The 16,660-nt window shown below is 43.7% G+C and overlaps 1 protein-coding gene across 1 annotated transcript in view; it reads right to left on the reverse strand.

Annotated features, from left to right (window-relative positions):
• ATP6V0A2 (ATPase H+ transporting V0 subunit a2) overlaps nt 1–13,724 on the reverse strand; it is a 417,607-nt gene extending 403,883 nt beyond the window's left edge. The window contains exon 1 of the mRNA XM_085636095.1: nt 13,470–13,724. Coding sequence (XP_085492221.1) covers nt 13,470–13,586 — 117 coding nt within the window. The 5' untranslated portion in view covers nt 13,587–13,724. The remainder of the gene's footprint in view (nt 1–13,469) is intronic.
• Nucleotides 13,725–16,660: the final 2,936 nt, after the last annotated feature.

Raw genomic sequence — 16,660 nt, forward strand, 5'->3', positions numbered from 1 at the left:
AGGGTACGCACTGGAATGTATTCGCTGATCCTCTCACTGAGATAAACTGCGCCTGCATCATGCATGGCCTTATACACTAAGACCATGTCCTTAAAAACAATCCTCTTTTTTATAGGGAGCCAGTGGAGGTTCCAAACAGAGTTTTGGAGAGGATCAGGCTGAGGCACATCAGTTGGCTAGCAGGTTCTCACCAGATTGTGGGGGACATCTCTGAAAACTTGTGTAAATTTACCCAAGTATGCAACATATATATATGTATATAGTAACATGAGAGTAATAAATAGTAATGGTTTCTGAAAATAGTAACAGTGCAAGAAGAGGGAATTCTACAGTCTTATTAAGTCTGTGAGATTTCTAAACAATGTTTTTTACAGTTGGTGTGGTGCATATATTTAATTAGAAACCCTGAATGGGAGCAACAGGATTAGGAAATATGACGTTTTGCAGTAATGGTCAGTAAAAGCATAACAATATACTTCTAGAAACAATGGTAGTCTGGCTTCTTGTAGCAGTGATGGGGTTAAATCAGAACAATTATGAAAAGGGTTTTGGATACACAGAATTAATTTACACTGCCCCTCTTACACACCTAAACATCTTCCTCCTATCTCTTAAAGAAGTATTAAAGACCTAATCTCTCCAAAGCTAACAGCCCATGTCCTTCCAGGTAAGATTTCCTCCAACACTTCTTCAGCAGTGGGCACACGGTTGTATATATATTAGTAGTAGAATCATAAGAGGTCAGACTTTAGATACTGTGGAGTAGCTGGACAATATTAGGACTCAGTTGAACTCGATCTGAACTACCTTAGTATCTCTTTTAGATATACAAAGCTCTGCCAGCATAGGATTCTTCTCTCCCTAAAGACCCCGAACTGATTAAATCATGTAGAAAAGCTTATGATTTAGCTTTAAAATGTAGGAAGGCATCACTGAGGGTTCAGGCTTGGGATAATCTAACACAGGCGTGCTCACAAGCGGATAGGGCAAAATTTTGAAAAGTGGTAAACAGCTCATTTTTTCAAGACAACAAAACAACAAAAGTAGAATGTGTAATTCCAGCTGACAGGTGGGTTGGCTACTTTGAACAAATCTACTCAGAGGTTGTTGCAGAACCTATAGGTCCCTTCTGGGCACCTAGCCCTTTACCCCTAGACCTGACTGTGGACATAAAAGAAGTTCAGAAAGCTATTGAGGGTATGTCCGCCAGGAAAGCCCCCGGTCCTGATGGGATACCGGTGGACCTTTACAAGTCAGATGTGGGTGTATGGGCAACAATTTTAACTGGAGTGTTTAATGCAGCCGTAAGGGCCGGCCAACCTCATTCATGGTCAACAGCGGTGATATTGCCAATTTTTAAAAAAGGAGCCAGGGAAGAACCGGGATGTTATCGCCCAATTTCTTTATTAGACTGCGCAGCAAAGATCATGGGAAAAGTAATTTTAGACCGCTTAGCGACCTGGCTGGAAGAAATGGATGTGTTATCAGAACTACAATTTGGTTTTCGTAAAGGGAGAGGCACAGTAGAGCAATGCATGAACCTACTCATGATTACCAGTAAATACACCCTAGCTAAAAAAGGACGTATGTCATTGGCTTTTATGGACTTAACGTCCGCCTTTGACAGGGTAAATAGGTCTAAGTTATGGCACTTATTAATTGATACTGGGATGGTCATGAACTTAGTAAGTTTCCTGCATTGGTCCCATCTCAATCTAACTGCCTCAGTGAGATATAACAAAGATGGCTCCCTATCTAATGCTTGGAAGGACCAAAGAGCAGTACGGCAGGATTGCATCCTTGCCCCGGTCTGATTTACTTTGTATATTAATAATCTGGGGATGGTATTGTCCAACTCTTGCCTAGACATTCCTAGAGTAGGTTCTAAATCTATTCCAGCACTTTTATATGCGGATGACGCAGTGTTAATTGCCAGGACCCCAAATGCATTGAAATCTTTATTGAACTCGTTTTATTAATTTTATGGTAGCCCTGGATCTTGCAGTTAATTTTTAAAAAATCACACATTATGTCAATGGGTTACTCCAAAAGGGGAAATAAATCTCTTCCCTGTAAAGGTGGAGTGCTAACCAATGTGCCCACTTATCCATACTTGGGAGTATTATTTGACGATAGGGGCTCCTGGGTAGCACAGCGCACGCTAAAGAAAAATATTTTGACTGGAGCCTCACTGAACTTCGCTAGAAGATTAGGTAGTAAACCAATACAACCACTGCTAAAAATATAGAATGAGAAATGTGTCGCATTGACAGCGTATGGTAGTGTGGTGTGGGGTTTTAAGGATTGTAGCGAAATCCAGGGGGTAGAAAATAACTATTTACGAAAACTCTTGGCTGCTCCCCCTAGCATTCCACCTTTTATCATCCATGAGGAACTAAGACAGGGCTACTTGACAGACAAAATTGCTGCAGCACCCCTTATATGGTGGCTAAATATTTGGTCGAAAGATAAACCAAATCTAAACCAGACCATCTTAGAAGATTGTAGGAGTTTGGATGGAGCCATGGGAATCCCGTGGTTAAACTATATTTCACAGCAGCTTTCAACTCTTGGGCAACCAGAGCTATTTAAGAATCCTAGGAAGCTGCAACCTAAAAGTGTGAAAATTGTAAAACTCAATTTCTCACTAGGAGGCAATTAGATAGAGCAACAAAAGAACTTATGAAACCTTTGTGTAGATATTTTATGATTTTAAGTCCTGGCATTTTAAGTCAACCATTTTGGTCTTTTGGAAATAACCTGCACAACCGCTTTATTTTATCTAGGTTTAGATTTAGTTGTATTCATTGGCTCCTAACTGTACCTAAAGGCTTCTCTAAGTTAGGCTCTCTGCAACCATGCCCATGTGACAACTTCTCTGAACAAGATATTTTGCACTTTATGTTCTTCTGTGGCTTTTATACTGAACTGAGAGTTAAATATATTCTACCACTTTTTAAAGATTGCTATTTTGCACAAGTTAGGCCAGCACTGACCTACCTACAAATGCTTTCTTCCCCCTTCGTTTGTTATGGGGTTGCATGTTTTCTGTCAAGGGCGATCCGTAAACGAAATAATATGGTGGGCTTACATTCATGATTTGGGCCATTAGAAAACTTCTGCCCTTTGTGTCTCTATAACTTTATCTATTTTAACTTACAACTTCAATGTCTTTTTTAAAAAAAATTAACATGTACTTTTATGGCCATCATGTGGCCGAATAAAGTTTTAATTGATTGATTCAGTTGAACTCGATCTGAACTACCTTTGTATCTCTTTTAGATTTACAAAACTCTGCCAGCATAGGATTCTTCTCACCATCAACACAAGAACGGCCTTCACTTTGCTGAACCATCCTGCCACCCGTTGCATAGCTCTTAATCAGATGCTTACGGCTGGTTATACAAAAAGCAATGCTGGCTGGCTGGGGAAAAACCAATGTCTTAGAGAATACCCACTTCATATACAAGGTTCATTTGCTCTGCCAGGAGTTCTTTCTTTCTCCTTGACCATATTATCTCTCTCTCACTCCCTCCCTCAAGGTGATCGTATGAATGCTTAAAAAGCTATACAGAACAGATCCTGAAGATGATGCCTCGGACTCAGACTAAAGTGGGGGGGCCCAGAGGTATGGGAGCGGGGTGGTGGATATTGAAGATGTGCACTGTTGTGGAACTGTTATCTGCAAATTTGTCTTTATCAGTGGCTACTGCATTGCTAGTCATTATGGAAAACTGTGTGTTCGATTGCTGTGTTGTACTGCTGCTAATGAATAAAATAATAACAAGTTTAAAAAAAAAAAAAAAAGCTATACAGAAAAGCAAAATATCATCTTGAGACAAATAAGCAAAATAACATCTTAAGGTGATTAGGGACGACAAATAAAGTCCCTTTGCGCTAAGTTTTAAAGTTAACATTCCATTACTTTTGCAGCACCTTTTCTCTCTCTGGAGATCTTTCTTGTGGTTGCACACTTTCTCTCAGATTTTGCTGCTCTCCCTGGATCTCCTTCTATGATTTTTTTCAGTCTCTTTTTCTCACTCGTTCCCTCTCTCACCCCCAATATACTTCTCTTAGTTACTCCTCTGCTCATCATCATGCAACCACTTATCACTTCTTCCTTTGTCAATCTCCACTAGCCTGCTCAGTCTTCCTTCTTTAGATCTACCAGCCTTTCCTCCTCCGCCTCTTCTATGAGATTCTTATCCCATCACTATCTACATCCTTACAAACCTCACCACCTTTCCTTCCTCCAACACAGTCCCTCGTACTAATATCCCCTCTTACTTTTCGCCATCCCTCTTCTCCACAGCAAAATCATTTTTCTCTCTTCATCAACTTCTCCCTCAGACGCAGACATCCGTCACATTGGCCTAGTGGGACTGTAACCAAACATCCTGGGAGAAGGTTTCTCTTGAGTGAGCTGCAAGTGCCATTTGCATCAAACAGATGTCCCACAAAGTCAGAATTTTAGATAACCCATCTGGAGTGGATGCGTGTGACCAGACGGTCACCATGCCCCCTTGTCAGCATTTGGGTCTAAAATCAAAGGTAGCAGTATAACCACAATATTATGTGGTACATTACCCCACTCCACCCTCCAAATATGAAATATTTCTTCAAAGGCAGTAGGATCATTGCACCTCCAAAAAACACACTAAACCGACAGCATAAGTACCATTTACGCATGGTTTTCTCCCACACAAAACATGCACATCATTGGCAACAGCAATACACACTTACCCCCCAGACAGAACAGGTACAGCACAGTCGGCAGAAAGAGGAGCTTTGGGGCCGCATAACACCAATAGTGTGTGAAGGCTGGTGTGAGGAGCAGGGTTAAGCTATGAGGATCATCCCTGTATTAAAGTCTGTGGGCCTGATTCACAAAAGTAAATGTACACTTTTGTGTAACTTTGTGTTGCTTTTCCCAATGGGATTTACGAGTACTATCTTTACGAGTGCGGAGTCTCTGCTCATAAAAAAAACAGGAACAGGACACTCCTATCTTTTTATATGCAGAGACTTCGAACTCGTAGAGGTACTATTCATAAATCCCTTGGGGAATAGCAACCAATCGCAAACTTACACAAAAGTGTACATTTACCTTTGTGACTCAGGGCCTTTGTTTCAAGATAAGGTAAGTGCAGAAGTCTGCTTCAAGGTCCCCAGCAATATATGCAGAAGGGGAGAGCAGAGGTAGATGCAAGCTCAGAGTGTTGGGTCAGAAGACTCATGCTGACACCTGTCTCCCAAAACTCCTCTGTCTTCTCTCAGTACTGGTCTGCAAAACACCCAGCCAGCTGCATACTTTTATTCTGGCCCCTAGAAAACCATGAGCCAGCCGGGAGGTTATGTTATAATTTTTTGCAGAGCATCACAATTACCCGGAGGTGTCAAGGCACTGAAAGGTAAGAATAAGCATAACCCTGTTGATGAGTATGGCATCTAGGTGCTGATATTGTGAAAAGCCATGTTTTTAATGCCTTTCTGAACATGAGCAGATTTGAAATGTTCCTAATATTGTGGGCTAGAAGGTTCTATTCCTTGGCTGTGGTATTCACAAAACTTCTCCTTCCCCAGTTGGTAAGTCTGAACCTTCGAATCTGCAGCTTCCGGGCTCCCGGGGACCTCAGTGTCCTCCCTGGGTTGTACCATGTGAAGGATTGTTTCAGAAACTTCGGGCCCGATCCATGTAAAGCCGTATGGGCAAGGCAAAGGGCTTTCAATTTTGATCATTGCCGAACCGGTAGCCAGTGAAGATCTTTAACTGCTTGTGCGACTGATTTATGTTTAGGGATCCCTATCAATATTCTGGCAGCGGCATTTTGTAGGACCTGAAGCTTATTTAGGTGTTGATGCTGCATACTAAGGTACATGGCATTAAGGGAGTCTATCTTGCCCATGAACAATGACAGGATCCCTCTTTTTGGGCGTTAGCTGGAATAAATGGGAAGATCTTTCCGAGCATCCCGAGTGTATGGAATGTGGAGAAGGTGACTGCCTTTACCTGTGGCCCAAAAGTTAGCTTACTATCCATTACCATTCCAAGGTTCCTAACTTTAGTCACTGGCATGGGCAGAGCCCTTGGTTCTGTTGGCCACCAGGATGGGGCCAGAGAGAAGGATTATTACCAAATAGAATTACCTCTGTCTTCCCTGAGGTAAGTTTCATGCAGTTTAGGTGCATCCATTTGCCAACTGCTGCCATATGATTGTGGAGTGGAAATTAATATCTGCTAAATAGTTGGAGGAGGACATTAACACCACAATTTGGATGTCGTCGGCATAAGACGCAAGATCCAGCCCAAACGATCTCATCAGTGTGGCTAAGGGTTTTACGTAGATGTTAAACAATGTTGGGCTGAGGGCAGAACCCTGCGGGACCCTGCATGGTAGACTAAAAGGTTTTGATACAAACGGGTCCATGGCCACTACTTGTTTGCTATCAGTACGGAAGGATTCTACAGTTTTAGGGCTATCCCATTATTACAGAACTCCTGGAGACAGTCAACCAATATCTTATGGTCACCTGTGTCAAAGTCCGCCAATAAGTCAAAGAGTACTGGGGCTGCACGGTTACCTTATTTAACTATTGCTCCAATTTCTTCCATAGATCTGATGACGGCTGTTTCGGTACTATGACTGCTTCAGAAGCCAAATTGCGTGGAATCTGGCAGCTGGTTGACTGCTACGGATTGTGCTATTTGATGGTTTATTGCTTTTTCTATAACCTTGGCTGGAAGGGGTAAGCAAGAAATGGGTTGGTAATTATTTGGGCCTTTTGGAATTTGAGTAGCCTATTTCAGCACAGGGCGGATGGATGCTTCTTTCCAGAGTATCAGAAAATGACCTGATTCCAACATAGAATTAAAAAATAATGGTCAGGCCAACTGCCACGGTATCCATAGCCAACTTTAGGATTTTTGAGGGACATGGGTCCATAGGAGACCCTGATTTAGTGACTTTAATTATGGAAGAAACTTCTTGCGAGGAGTAGGGGGTGGGAGCTAATCAATTGAGCATGAACCTCAGACACCATTGTTGTGAGGTTTCTCCTCCTGAAATGGCCTCCCTTTGTTCAAACTTATTAAAGATCTAAGCAACTTTATCCAGGAAGACGTCGGCCACCATGTCACACAAAGCTTGGCAGTTATTTAATTGCTCATTCCTTGACGCCGAGACCAGGCATGACACCACTTGGAAGAGTTCCATTGGCGAGTTATTTGCTGCTACTATTTTGTGTGTGTAAGAGACGCTCTTTTCCTTGATCATTAAAGTTTTATAGTCATTCAGACAGACCTTATATTTTTCATTTTCGTTCCCATTTTTTCTCCACTGTCACTATTGCCTTAGACAGGCTTGCTTCTCAAGCTTTAGGTTTTCATAGTACCAGGGGGCTGTGGGCTTTTCTCTGTGCCGAGTTAGGGTTTTAAGAGGCGCAGAGAGTGCTATGGCTGATTGGATCCATTTTGTATATTTAATGGATGACTTCTCTGCTTTTTCCGAGAAAGGGGACATCGTATCTTTTAAGGTTTTATTGAGAGCGTCTGCCTTTATATTATTCCAGATTCTTCCTAAAGCAACTGGATTTTGAGTTTTTTTGTGGTGGATTTGTGTTCCAGCTTGATATCAAACATGACCGCATGATGATAGGTCCATGTAAGAGCTGGTACATCTTTCATAACTACGCGAGAATTGTTAGAGAAAATCCCATTAAAAGGTGTGTCCCGCATTGTGGGTAGGTTGATTTACTAATTGAGTCAGGCCAAAACCCTCAAGGATCTCGATAAGTGCCACTGTATCGTTATTTTCTGAACTTTCTACATGAAAGCTGAAATCACCAAATATGGTGATAACTTTGGCATAGAGACCTTCCTCTAGGATGGTGCCGATGTTTCTAAGGATCATTGCAAGTTGCACACCTCATTTAAAGGACCTATCAACATGGTGGAGAACAGGAGGTGTGGTGGCAAATCCCTTCACATGAAAGCAAAAAAAGACTGCTAGATGGTAGGCAAGGTGGTAGAGAGTCAGGGTGTGAAGGTTACAAGGCTCAGACAAAGCAACAGGGTAGGAGCTAAAAGACGCAGCCCACAGCAGATGATAAATACTCTACAATCAGCACACATTTCTCACTGTGCTTTAGGAGTGGAAAGAGGCAAGAACAAGGAAAAGACCGGGATGTCATGATAGTCCCACATACACCAGGAAAGCCAGGGTACAAACTCGAGCAAAATCCATGGAACCTTTGCCATTTAACAAATATATAATGTGTTCTACATAGTGATTTCTGTAGCAGATTTGCAAAAATCAGAAAAGTGCTGTGTGGAATGTTTGAATTAATCTCAACCATTGGTAATTACTCAGGAACGCATTCCAGTACATGATTGCTTCTGCCCACCATACCACCCCGGACAGAAACAAGCAAATCAGCCGTGGCCCTGCTCGAATAGGATGTAAATACGCAGAGCTCAGACCCCTCCTGAAAAATAAACAAAAAAAACTCTGCTGACCCCAAAAACTACCAACCGATCTCCCTGCTCCCCTACCCAGCCAAAGTACTTGAGAAAGCCCTCAAACAACAGCTTACTGAATACCTGGAGCACAAGCACCTCCTCGATGCCTCACAATCAGGATTCTGTACCAACCATAGCACTGAGACTGCGCTGATCGCTACCACAGATGACATGAGAACTCTCCTCGACCGGGGAGAGACGATGGCCCTGATCCTCCTCTACCTCCATGCTGTGTTAAACAACATCTCCCACCACACCTTCCTCTACAGACTCTACAACATCGGCATACAGCAAAACGCCCTCAAGTGGATCGCCTCCTTCCTTACAGGACGGACAAAGAGCATCGGACTGCCTTCCTTCACCTCCGCATGGAAATCACATACAGCGATCATCGGTCAGCCCCACCCTGTTCAACATCTACATGACCGCCTTGCAGACGTTGTCAAATCCCACTTGACTCAACATAATCTCCTACGCAGATGATACTCAACTAATCTCTTCTCTCTCCGAGGACCCCTCCAATGGTAAAACCAACTTCTGCCACACCATGTCCAAGGTAGCGAAATGGATGAGAGACAATTGCCCCAAACTCAGCTCCGACAAAACAGAAGGACTGATCTTCGGGAAGAACATCTCTGTATAGGACCAGCTGATGGCCAGCAGAACTCTGACCCACACCCACACCGACCGACCATGCTCCCAACCTTGGCATCATCCTTGACAGCCAACTGACCATGAAATGAATAATCAATGCAGTCACCTCCTCCCACACCCTTTGCATGCTCCGCAAAATCTTCAGATGGATCCAAATCATTACTTAAAAGACTGTCACCAAGGCCCTCGGCACCAGCCGCCTTGACTATGGCAACGCTCTCTACGCTGGACCCCTAACCCAGCTACTCAGAAGACTCCAGATCATACAGAACACTGCAGCCATTCTCATCCTTGACCTCCCCAAACTGACCCACATCATTCTACACCTCAGAAACCTCTACTGGCTCCCCATCCAGAAGAGATGCCAGTTTAAGATCCTCACACACACCTACAAAGTTCTTCACAACCAAGGACCATCTTGCATCAACCGCCGACTGAACGTCCATGTGCCTGCTAGACACCTAAGCTCTGCCTCACCCGACCTTGCTCATACAAACCTGCATCCAATGCAGTCGCACAGGGAGCCACTCCTCCTCCTACACTGCCGCCAAGAACTGGAACTACATGATCCACCACGCAGCTTGTTTCTTGTTGCAGCCTTGGCTGCAGATCAGGAGTAGTTGGTGGTTCTCTCCTCCTTATAGCACCGTCCCCAAATAGCGTGACTCTTCTAACTGCTAGTGAATATTTCTTTGTGCCTTCCTATGCCTAATACCACCTCCCTATTTGTTTATACATGATCCACCACCTCTGAACAGCCCCCTTCCCCGGCAGACTTCAGAAAGAAGCTCAAAACATGGCTTTTCGACTGAGACATGATACCCTTAGGGGTGACAGTGCTGCACTTTGCAATTGCTAATTGATTGCTAGTCCAGCTTAATTGCTCAGGCTAGGGCAAACCCAAACAAGATCACAAGCAACCCTAAATCGTTTAGGCCCATTTGGCCTGGTCAGTGGGGTAGTTGAGTCCTAAGATGATGTGAGCACAGGACCCAGGTCTGGGCTCTTACAGCGGTGCCTGAAGAAAGCAAAGAACTGATGGGTGGAAAGCTTGAATTAATCGCCAACACTGGTAAATGCTTGAGGCTTCATTCCAGGCCATCATTTTTTTGTCTACTGTGCCACCTCTGATAAGAACCAGCCATATGCATATCAGCCTTGGTCCTCCTTCAATTTTTCCATCCCTGTAAATGACGTGTTCTATCCTTACTCAATGATATGCATTTTATCAGCCTCTGAAAGATTACATGAATTTAAAATCTCTTCACGTTGCTCATAGATGTCTGTAGTTGGCACAAAAATGATATATATCGCTGCACTGATTTAATTATGACTGATTGGATCAAGTTTTTATATTTAATGGATGACATCCGAGATTTTATATATATATATATATATATATATATATATATATACATATACACACACACACACACCTGTCTGGCTGCATATAATGCGTAATAAGTAGGTTTATAGATGGAGGGTTATTTTTTTAATATTGAGTCAATCAATCAACCAGGGTTTTTAAAGGGCGGCTAATCACCCAATAGGGTATCCAGGCGCTTGCAAGCCCCGTCAACTCAAAACATAATTTTTCTTTTGTGAATTTTACTTCTACTAGTGCTGTACAATATTACTGGCTTCACAGGACCAAGAAATAAACAAACCTCTGTTAAGATGTATGCTATAATTCTTTTGGAATGCCTACTTCTTTCTCTATGTACGGTAGGCATGTACTTGGATCTATATATATTTATTAATTTCCTCAAAAAAAAAAAAAAACACATTATATGCACTATCCTATTTTTCACCCTTTACCTATATCAATATCTTTAATCTACATATACGTACTTCCTTTATGCATCTATAAACTTTCCATGTACTTATGGATCTATGGATTTATTACTTTCTTCTAATTCAGCATTTCCAATGCACTACCCTATTTCTCACCCTACACCTCTACCAATATATCTATTACCTCCACTCTCTCATTCATCCCCATACCACTACTATGATCCCCAAAATAGCCCTTTCTAGACTTTCTCCTACTCTACCCCTCCTTGCACCACCTGAAACCTCTTTTACTATACTGATACCCCAAAACAAGCCTTTCTAAACTCTTCCCTCTGACACTTCCCCTCCACATCCCTTTTTACTTATCCCAAACCTCCCAATACTGCTATGACCTCCAAAAAAACAAAAAGTCTAAATCCTTCACTTTTTTATCCCTCCACTATCCTTTTCAATCGAAACAAAAGACTAACATGTCCACTTGTCAAATTTCATATTTCACTATAATAATTCACAACTAATCCTTTAAGGGTTCCAGAGTAGCGTGCTTCTTGCCTAAAAAAAAGAACAAAAAACACAACTTCAACACCTCATTAGGGGTAGCAAACCTTTTCCCTCTTCTATCCCTTCGCTATCCTTCTCAATCCAAATAACTGACTAATATCCACCACTCAAATTACTTTCATATTTCACTATCCTAATTCACCACTAATCCTTTAGGGGTTCCGGAGTAAAGTGCTACTCGCCAAGAAAGTGCTTCAACACCCCATCAGGGGAAACAAGCGCTATATAAATGCAAACCTTTTTTCCCTCTTCTATCCCTATGCTATCCTTCTCAATCCAAATAACTAACTAATATCCACCACTCAAATTACTTTCATATTTTACAATACTAATTCACCACCAATCCTTTATGGGTTCCGGAGTAGCGTGCTAATAGCCCCAAAAAAAGCGCTTTAACACGCCATCAGGGGTAACAAGCACTATATAAATGCAAACGTTTTTTTCCTCTTCTATCCCACTGCTATCCTTCTGAATCCAAATAACTGACTAACCTATCCATCACTCAAGTTACTTTCATATTTCACTATACTAACTCAACACAAATCCTTTATGGGTTTCGGAGTAGCATACTACTCGACGAAAATTTACTTCGACCCCTCATTAGAGGTAGTAAGCGCTATATAAATGCCATTACAATACAATAAAAAGTAAAATCTCTTAGTACCATTAACATGGACTGCCTGCTGATACAGAAGTAAAGGTTATGCAGGGCCAATCATACCAAATCCTTGGATAACAGGTCACTTTTAGAAGTAAATGTTGATTTGCCTTGTACTGTGATCGTAACACTGCTTCCTAGTATAATGTTCTTCTGTTCAAAACTCAAAGAAATTAGAAAAAAAACAAGATGTACGCTATAATTGAATACACTGCTTATTTTAATGAGCTTTTGTTTGGAAGGAAAAATATTTCTGTCATAGCAGTGGTTTAACTGCCACATGCTGGGTATTTATTGAAGCTCATATGTTAAGGTGTTGATGGATAACCCTGCTATCTACTTGTTGATGGGAGTACTGTGGGATGTGATATTACATTTTCGATCGCTGCCATTTTCCACCTGTCCACATTAAATAGAGCAAGCCATTGCTTTATGTTACGGTAATGAAAAGATCATGTTGCAAAATGTGAGACAGAAAGGCAGCAGCGATTTTGGAAAGAAATAAAAACACCCAGGGAATAGATTAGATGTGGCTAAACATCAAGTCAGCAGCCTCAGCCCAGCCAGAGAACCTGACGTGGGCCCTCTCTGCCCAATGGTCGGACGCGCCCGAACCGAGTATAAGTACCAACTCTTGTGAAGACTAAGTAGCCGTTTCTTGCAGCATGCTTATGGTTTATCGCAAAAGTATCTAGATTTAATCACTATGCAGTGTGCGCTATTCAAAATAAACTTTGACTCAGAGATGAAAATATCTGTGTCTCTATCATGGTCCCTGATGCTCCTGTACTTAAACAGATGATGACCCACAGGCACATAAATGGGAGCCCCAGATTTTCCAAAAGGGGCCCATGTGGTCGTCTTCGCTGCTGCCCCTCGATTTGAGTGCTCTGAATATCACGATGTTCCAATCACTGGCAGGTGGAAAGTACCAGAACTCATAGCCCCTCAGATACTTGGGTGCACAGTTGAAAGCAGTGACTGCCCGGCAGCCTCACACAAAAGTGTACATACGAAATCTCTCATGTGCTAATAAGCACAAAGATAAATACATCCAATTTATCCAAAAGCACATAGCGTGTGGGAACTTCTGATTGACCTATAAGCGCTCGGATTTCCCATCAATGTTTAACCGGACCGACAAGCCTTGAAAGTACAGAGACAGGAGGTGTATCTTCACCAGGGGCATACAATGGCCCGGGTAGCTACTAAGCTCCCTTTAGTCACCAAGCCAGCGCACAACATTGCCCCGCAAGACGACACCCTTCGTCCCACTGTACTCACATCCCTAAACTCGACGAGTCCGAGCTCTCCCAGCTCACTGATACAATCGTAGGCAGAACCGGACTGTAAAAAAAGCTGCGCCAGGCACACAGCCTCGCTGCGGAAGAAGCCTCCCATCCTGCGGCGAAACCAGTCAGACAGCGGCAGGAGAGGGTCCGGGTGACAACTCAGCGGTGTTCACTCAGTAACTAGCTGGTCCACAGAGGCGGCACCATCATCACAGCACATCCTGCTTCGGACATAAACACAGAAGAGGGACAAGTCAACTGCATCCCCGTAGACAGGGCTTCCGCATCAAACACAGAAAAAGGACGAGGGAATTCTAGAAGAGATACAAAAGAAGGACTACATAGGTGACATTCCATTCCACAAAGTTGCGTTGACTCAACGAGCAATGTCAATGTAAGTCGGGTTAAGGGTTGCCCCCTTCACCAGAGAAAAATACCGGCAATCCGTGGGCGCTCTCAGATTCTGAAAAGGGCTGTGCGTTTTTCTTAAGTAGAACTTTATATGATGTCGTCTGTATTCATTTTTAGGTCTCGCTGAGTCAGCGCGCATGGGCTGCTCCGAGAGACATTTTGTAGATGAGTTTTCAAAGTGCTGCTGGCTGGCCTAGCGCTTGCGTTCACGCGAACATGCACATGCGCAGCCGGCCGCCAGCAGTCTTTCACGGGTCATTAGAGCCGTGATGACTTTCACTTTCGCAAAAGTAAAGAAATAGAAAAAAACATCTATTTTTTTACCTTTGCTATAATCGCGGCACCCGCACTTTACTTTTAATGTTCAAAGTAAAGCGCCGGTGCCGCGATGCTTGTTCTCGCGCAGCCAATGCTTGTTCTTACTGAAGGCAGCACATGGACGCCTGCTTTCACTTTAACCCGGGCACTGGCATTATCTCAATCCCCCACTCGCCCCGTTGTTGCTTAATCTTGCTTTGTCACCCTCGTGTATGTTTCTCCACACCCCCCGCACCAACAGACCTAAAGGCCCGGCTCCTCCATGAGACCATCTACACTTAGGTCTAATTCTATCGTTTTGTTGGCATTCTTATCTGTTTACCTCCTGCTACTCCTTTCTCCTTCTCCTTGTCGCTGGCCCACTCTTGCTTCTCTGTTGGATCCTCTGCACCACATTTAAATGCACCGGTGCTCTTGAGCTTTGACTTGTCTTCAGTTTTGGCGGCCTTTACTCTTGGCTGTAATCTCCATTCCATGTGCCAGCGCCACCTTGCCTCTCCTGTCTCGTGCTGTCCACCTATTGGCAAGTCTCACTTTCTTTTTTTTCTGTGCTTGCCCCCAAGCAGGAATGGTAGGAGTAATTTTCCAGAGCTCCAGGCAAATTAGAATTTTCCAGCTGGACCGCTCCCCATTCACCAACGTAAAATCATTTTCATGTCCATTTCCTGTGACTTGGTGCCGGCACTAGGGGAGGGGGGGGGGGGGGGCACTAAAGCTGCTGCTTTAATTCTCATGAAGGCACCAGCCCTCAGTCTCTTTACTCACTCTGTTCCCTCCTAAAGGACCAATCTCTCTTCTTGCTTTCCATCTTAAAGGTCAATGCTGTTGCTTCACAGTTTTATGCATTGTTTGATTCGATGTGACACTGGAGAAGGCGCCCTACACATTTAATAAAATGAAGCTAACTATGAAAGTTATGTATCAGTGACAGAACTGCACTATATTGCAGGGTAGGAGTGACGTTTCACTACTATTGGAAGTGACTATTTACTTGGGCCAGTAAATAGCTTTCCATTAGGTATGAGCAGTAACACACCTACTGCCCTTTCAAAAGTTTCCCTGATATTGCGTGTTTCAAGAAAGAGTGGCATCTAAGAGCTTGAGAGCTCTAATAAACCGTCCATACCAGGAGTAGCCAGTAGAAGGGCTTCCAAGGGCCAGCTCACTGCTCACTCACTACATGAAGGTCAAAGCTCCAAGGAAAGACCTGAACAGCTAAAGTTAGTTGTCCACTATACGGCGCAGAACGGGAGAGACGTATCTGGGATGTAAGCATTGTATTGAATATTTCCATAAGAGTTTCTTTATACAACGTGGCACCTTCCCACAGGTGAGGCCACAAAAGGTTCTTTTAGCCCAAGTCAAACACTTCTTTTGCCTGTGGTCCCCGCGCAGGAGGCGTTAGTTTCCAAACTCGTGCTGCATTTTTAAAAAGGCACAGGTGGTGCACTCCAAATCTGATGTGCCCCTGAGCGTCCCCCCTTTTCTTACATATGAAACATGCTTTATGAATTTATTTTCCAAGTTTACTGTTTTTCCTTCCCTTTGAGTCTTGGCTCTAGCAAGCTCAATTGCCTGCACTTATTTTTCAATACCAGCACTTATAAGATTACACCACAGGGATACAGAACTAGCACTTCCAGGTCTTCCTGCTGACCTGAAATTGTCTAAAATTTCCCACTGGTTTGGTGTGATGATAAGTAAAGTTGGCACTGGAATTCCTCAGCAGTAGTAGCAGGAACTGTGGGTAGTCCCAGCTGGTGTGAAGACCTCGGGCCCTGGCACTTACATTTTAACAAAGTAAGCACTGGTGCGGCCCACATGTGGGCTCGTTGCTAAGCATTGACATGAGGGTAGTCAGGCGCGCAATGCCCATAGGGCTCAAAGAGCATCAGCCCCCCCGTTGTGTGTGTCAGTCCAGGCTGAGTCAGCTTCCCAGGCAGTACCCAACAACACACACAACCACACACCCAACCACACACAACCACAACCACACACACACACACAACCACACACAACCACATACACCCAACCACACACACACACACAACTACACACACACAACCACACACACACAACCCCACCCAACCACACATCCACACACACACAACCACACACACAACCACACATGTAGCCTCGTTGCTGAGCGCTGACACGAGGGTAGTCAGGCGCGCAATGCCCATAGGGCTTACAGGGCATCAGCCCCCCCCCCCCCCTGTCGTGTGTGTCAGCCCAGGCTGCGTCAGCTTCCCAGGCAGTACCCAACCACACATACACCCAACCACACATACACACAAACACACACACACACACGCACGCACGCACGCAACCACGCACGCAACCACGCATGCAACCACACACACACCACACACACACACCACCACACACACACACACAACCACACCAAGCATTGGCATAGCCAATAGGTCTCGCCTTTGGGCCCTTATAAGTGTT

The sequence above is a fragment of the Triturus cristatus genome, chromosome 11, assembly GCF_964204655.1.
Source record: "Triturus cristatus chromosome 11, aTriCri1.1, whole genome shotgun sequence".
NCBI lineage: Eukaryota > Metazoa > Chordata > Amphibia > Caudata > Salamandridae > Triturus > Triturus cristatus.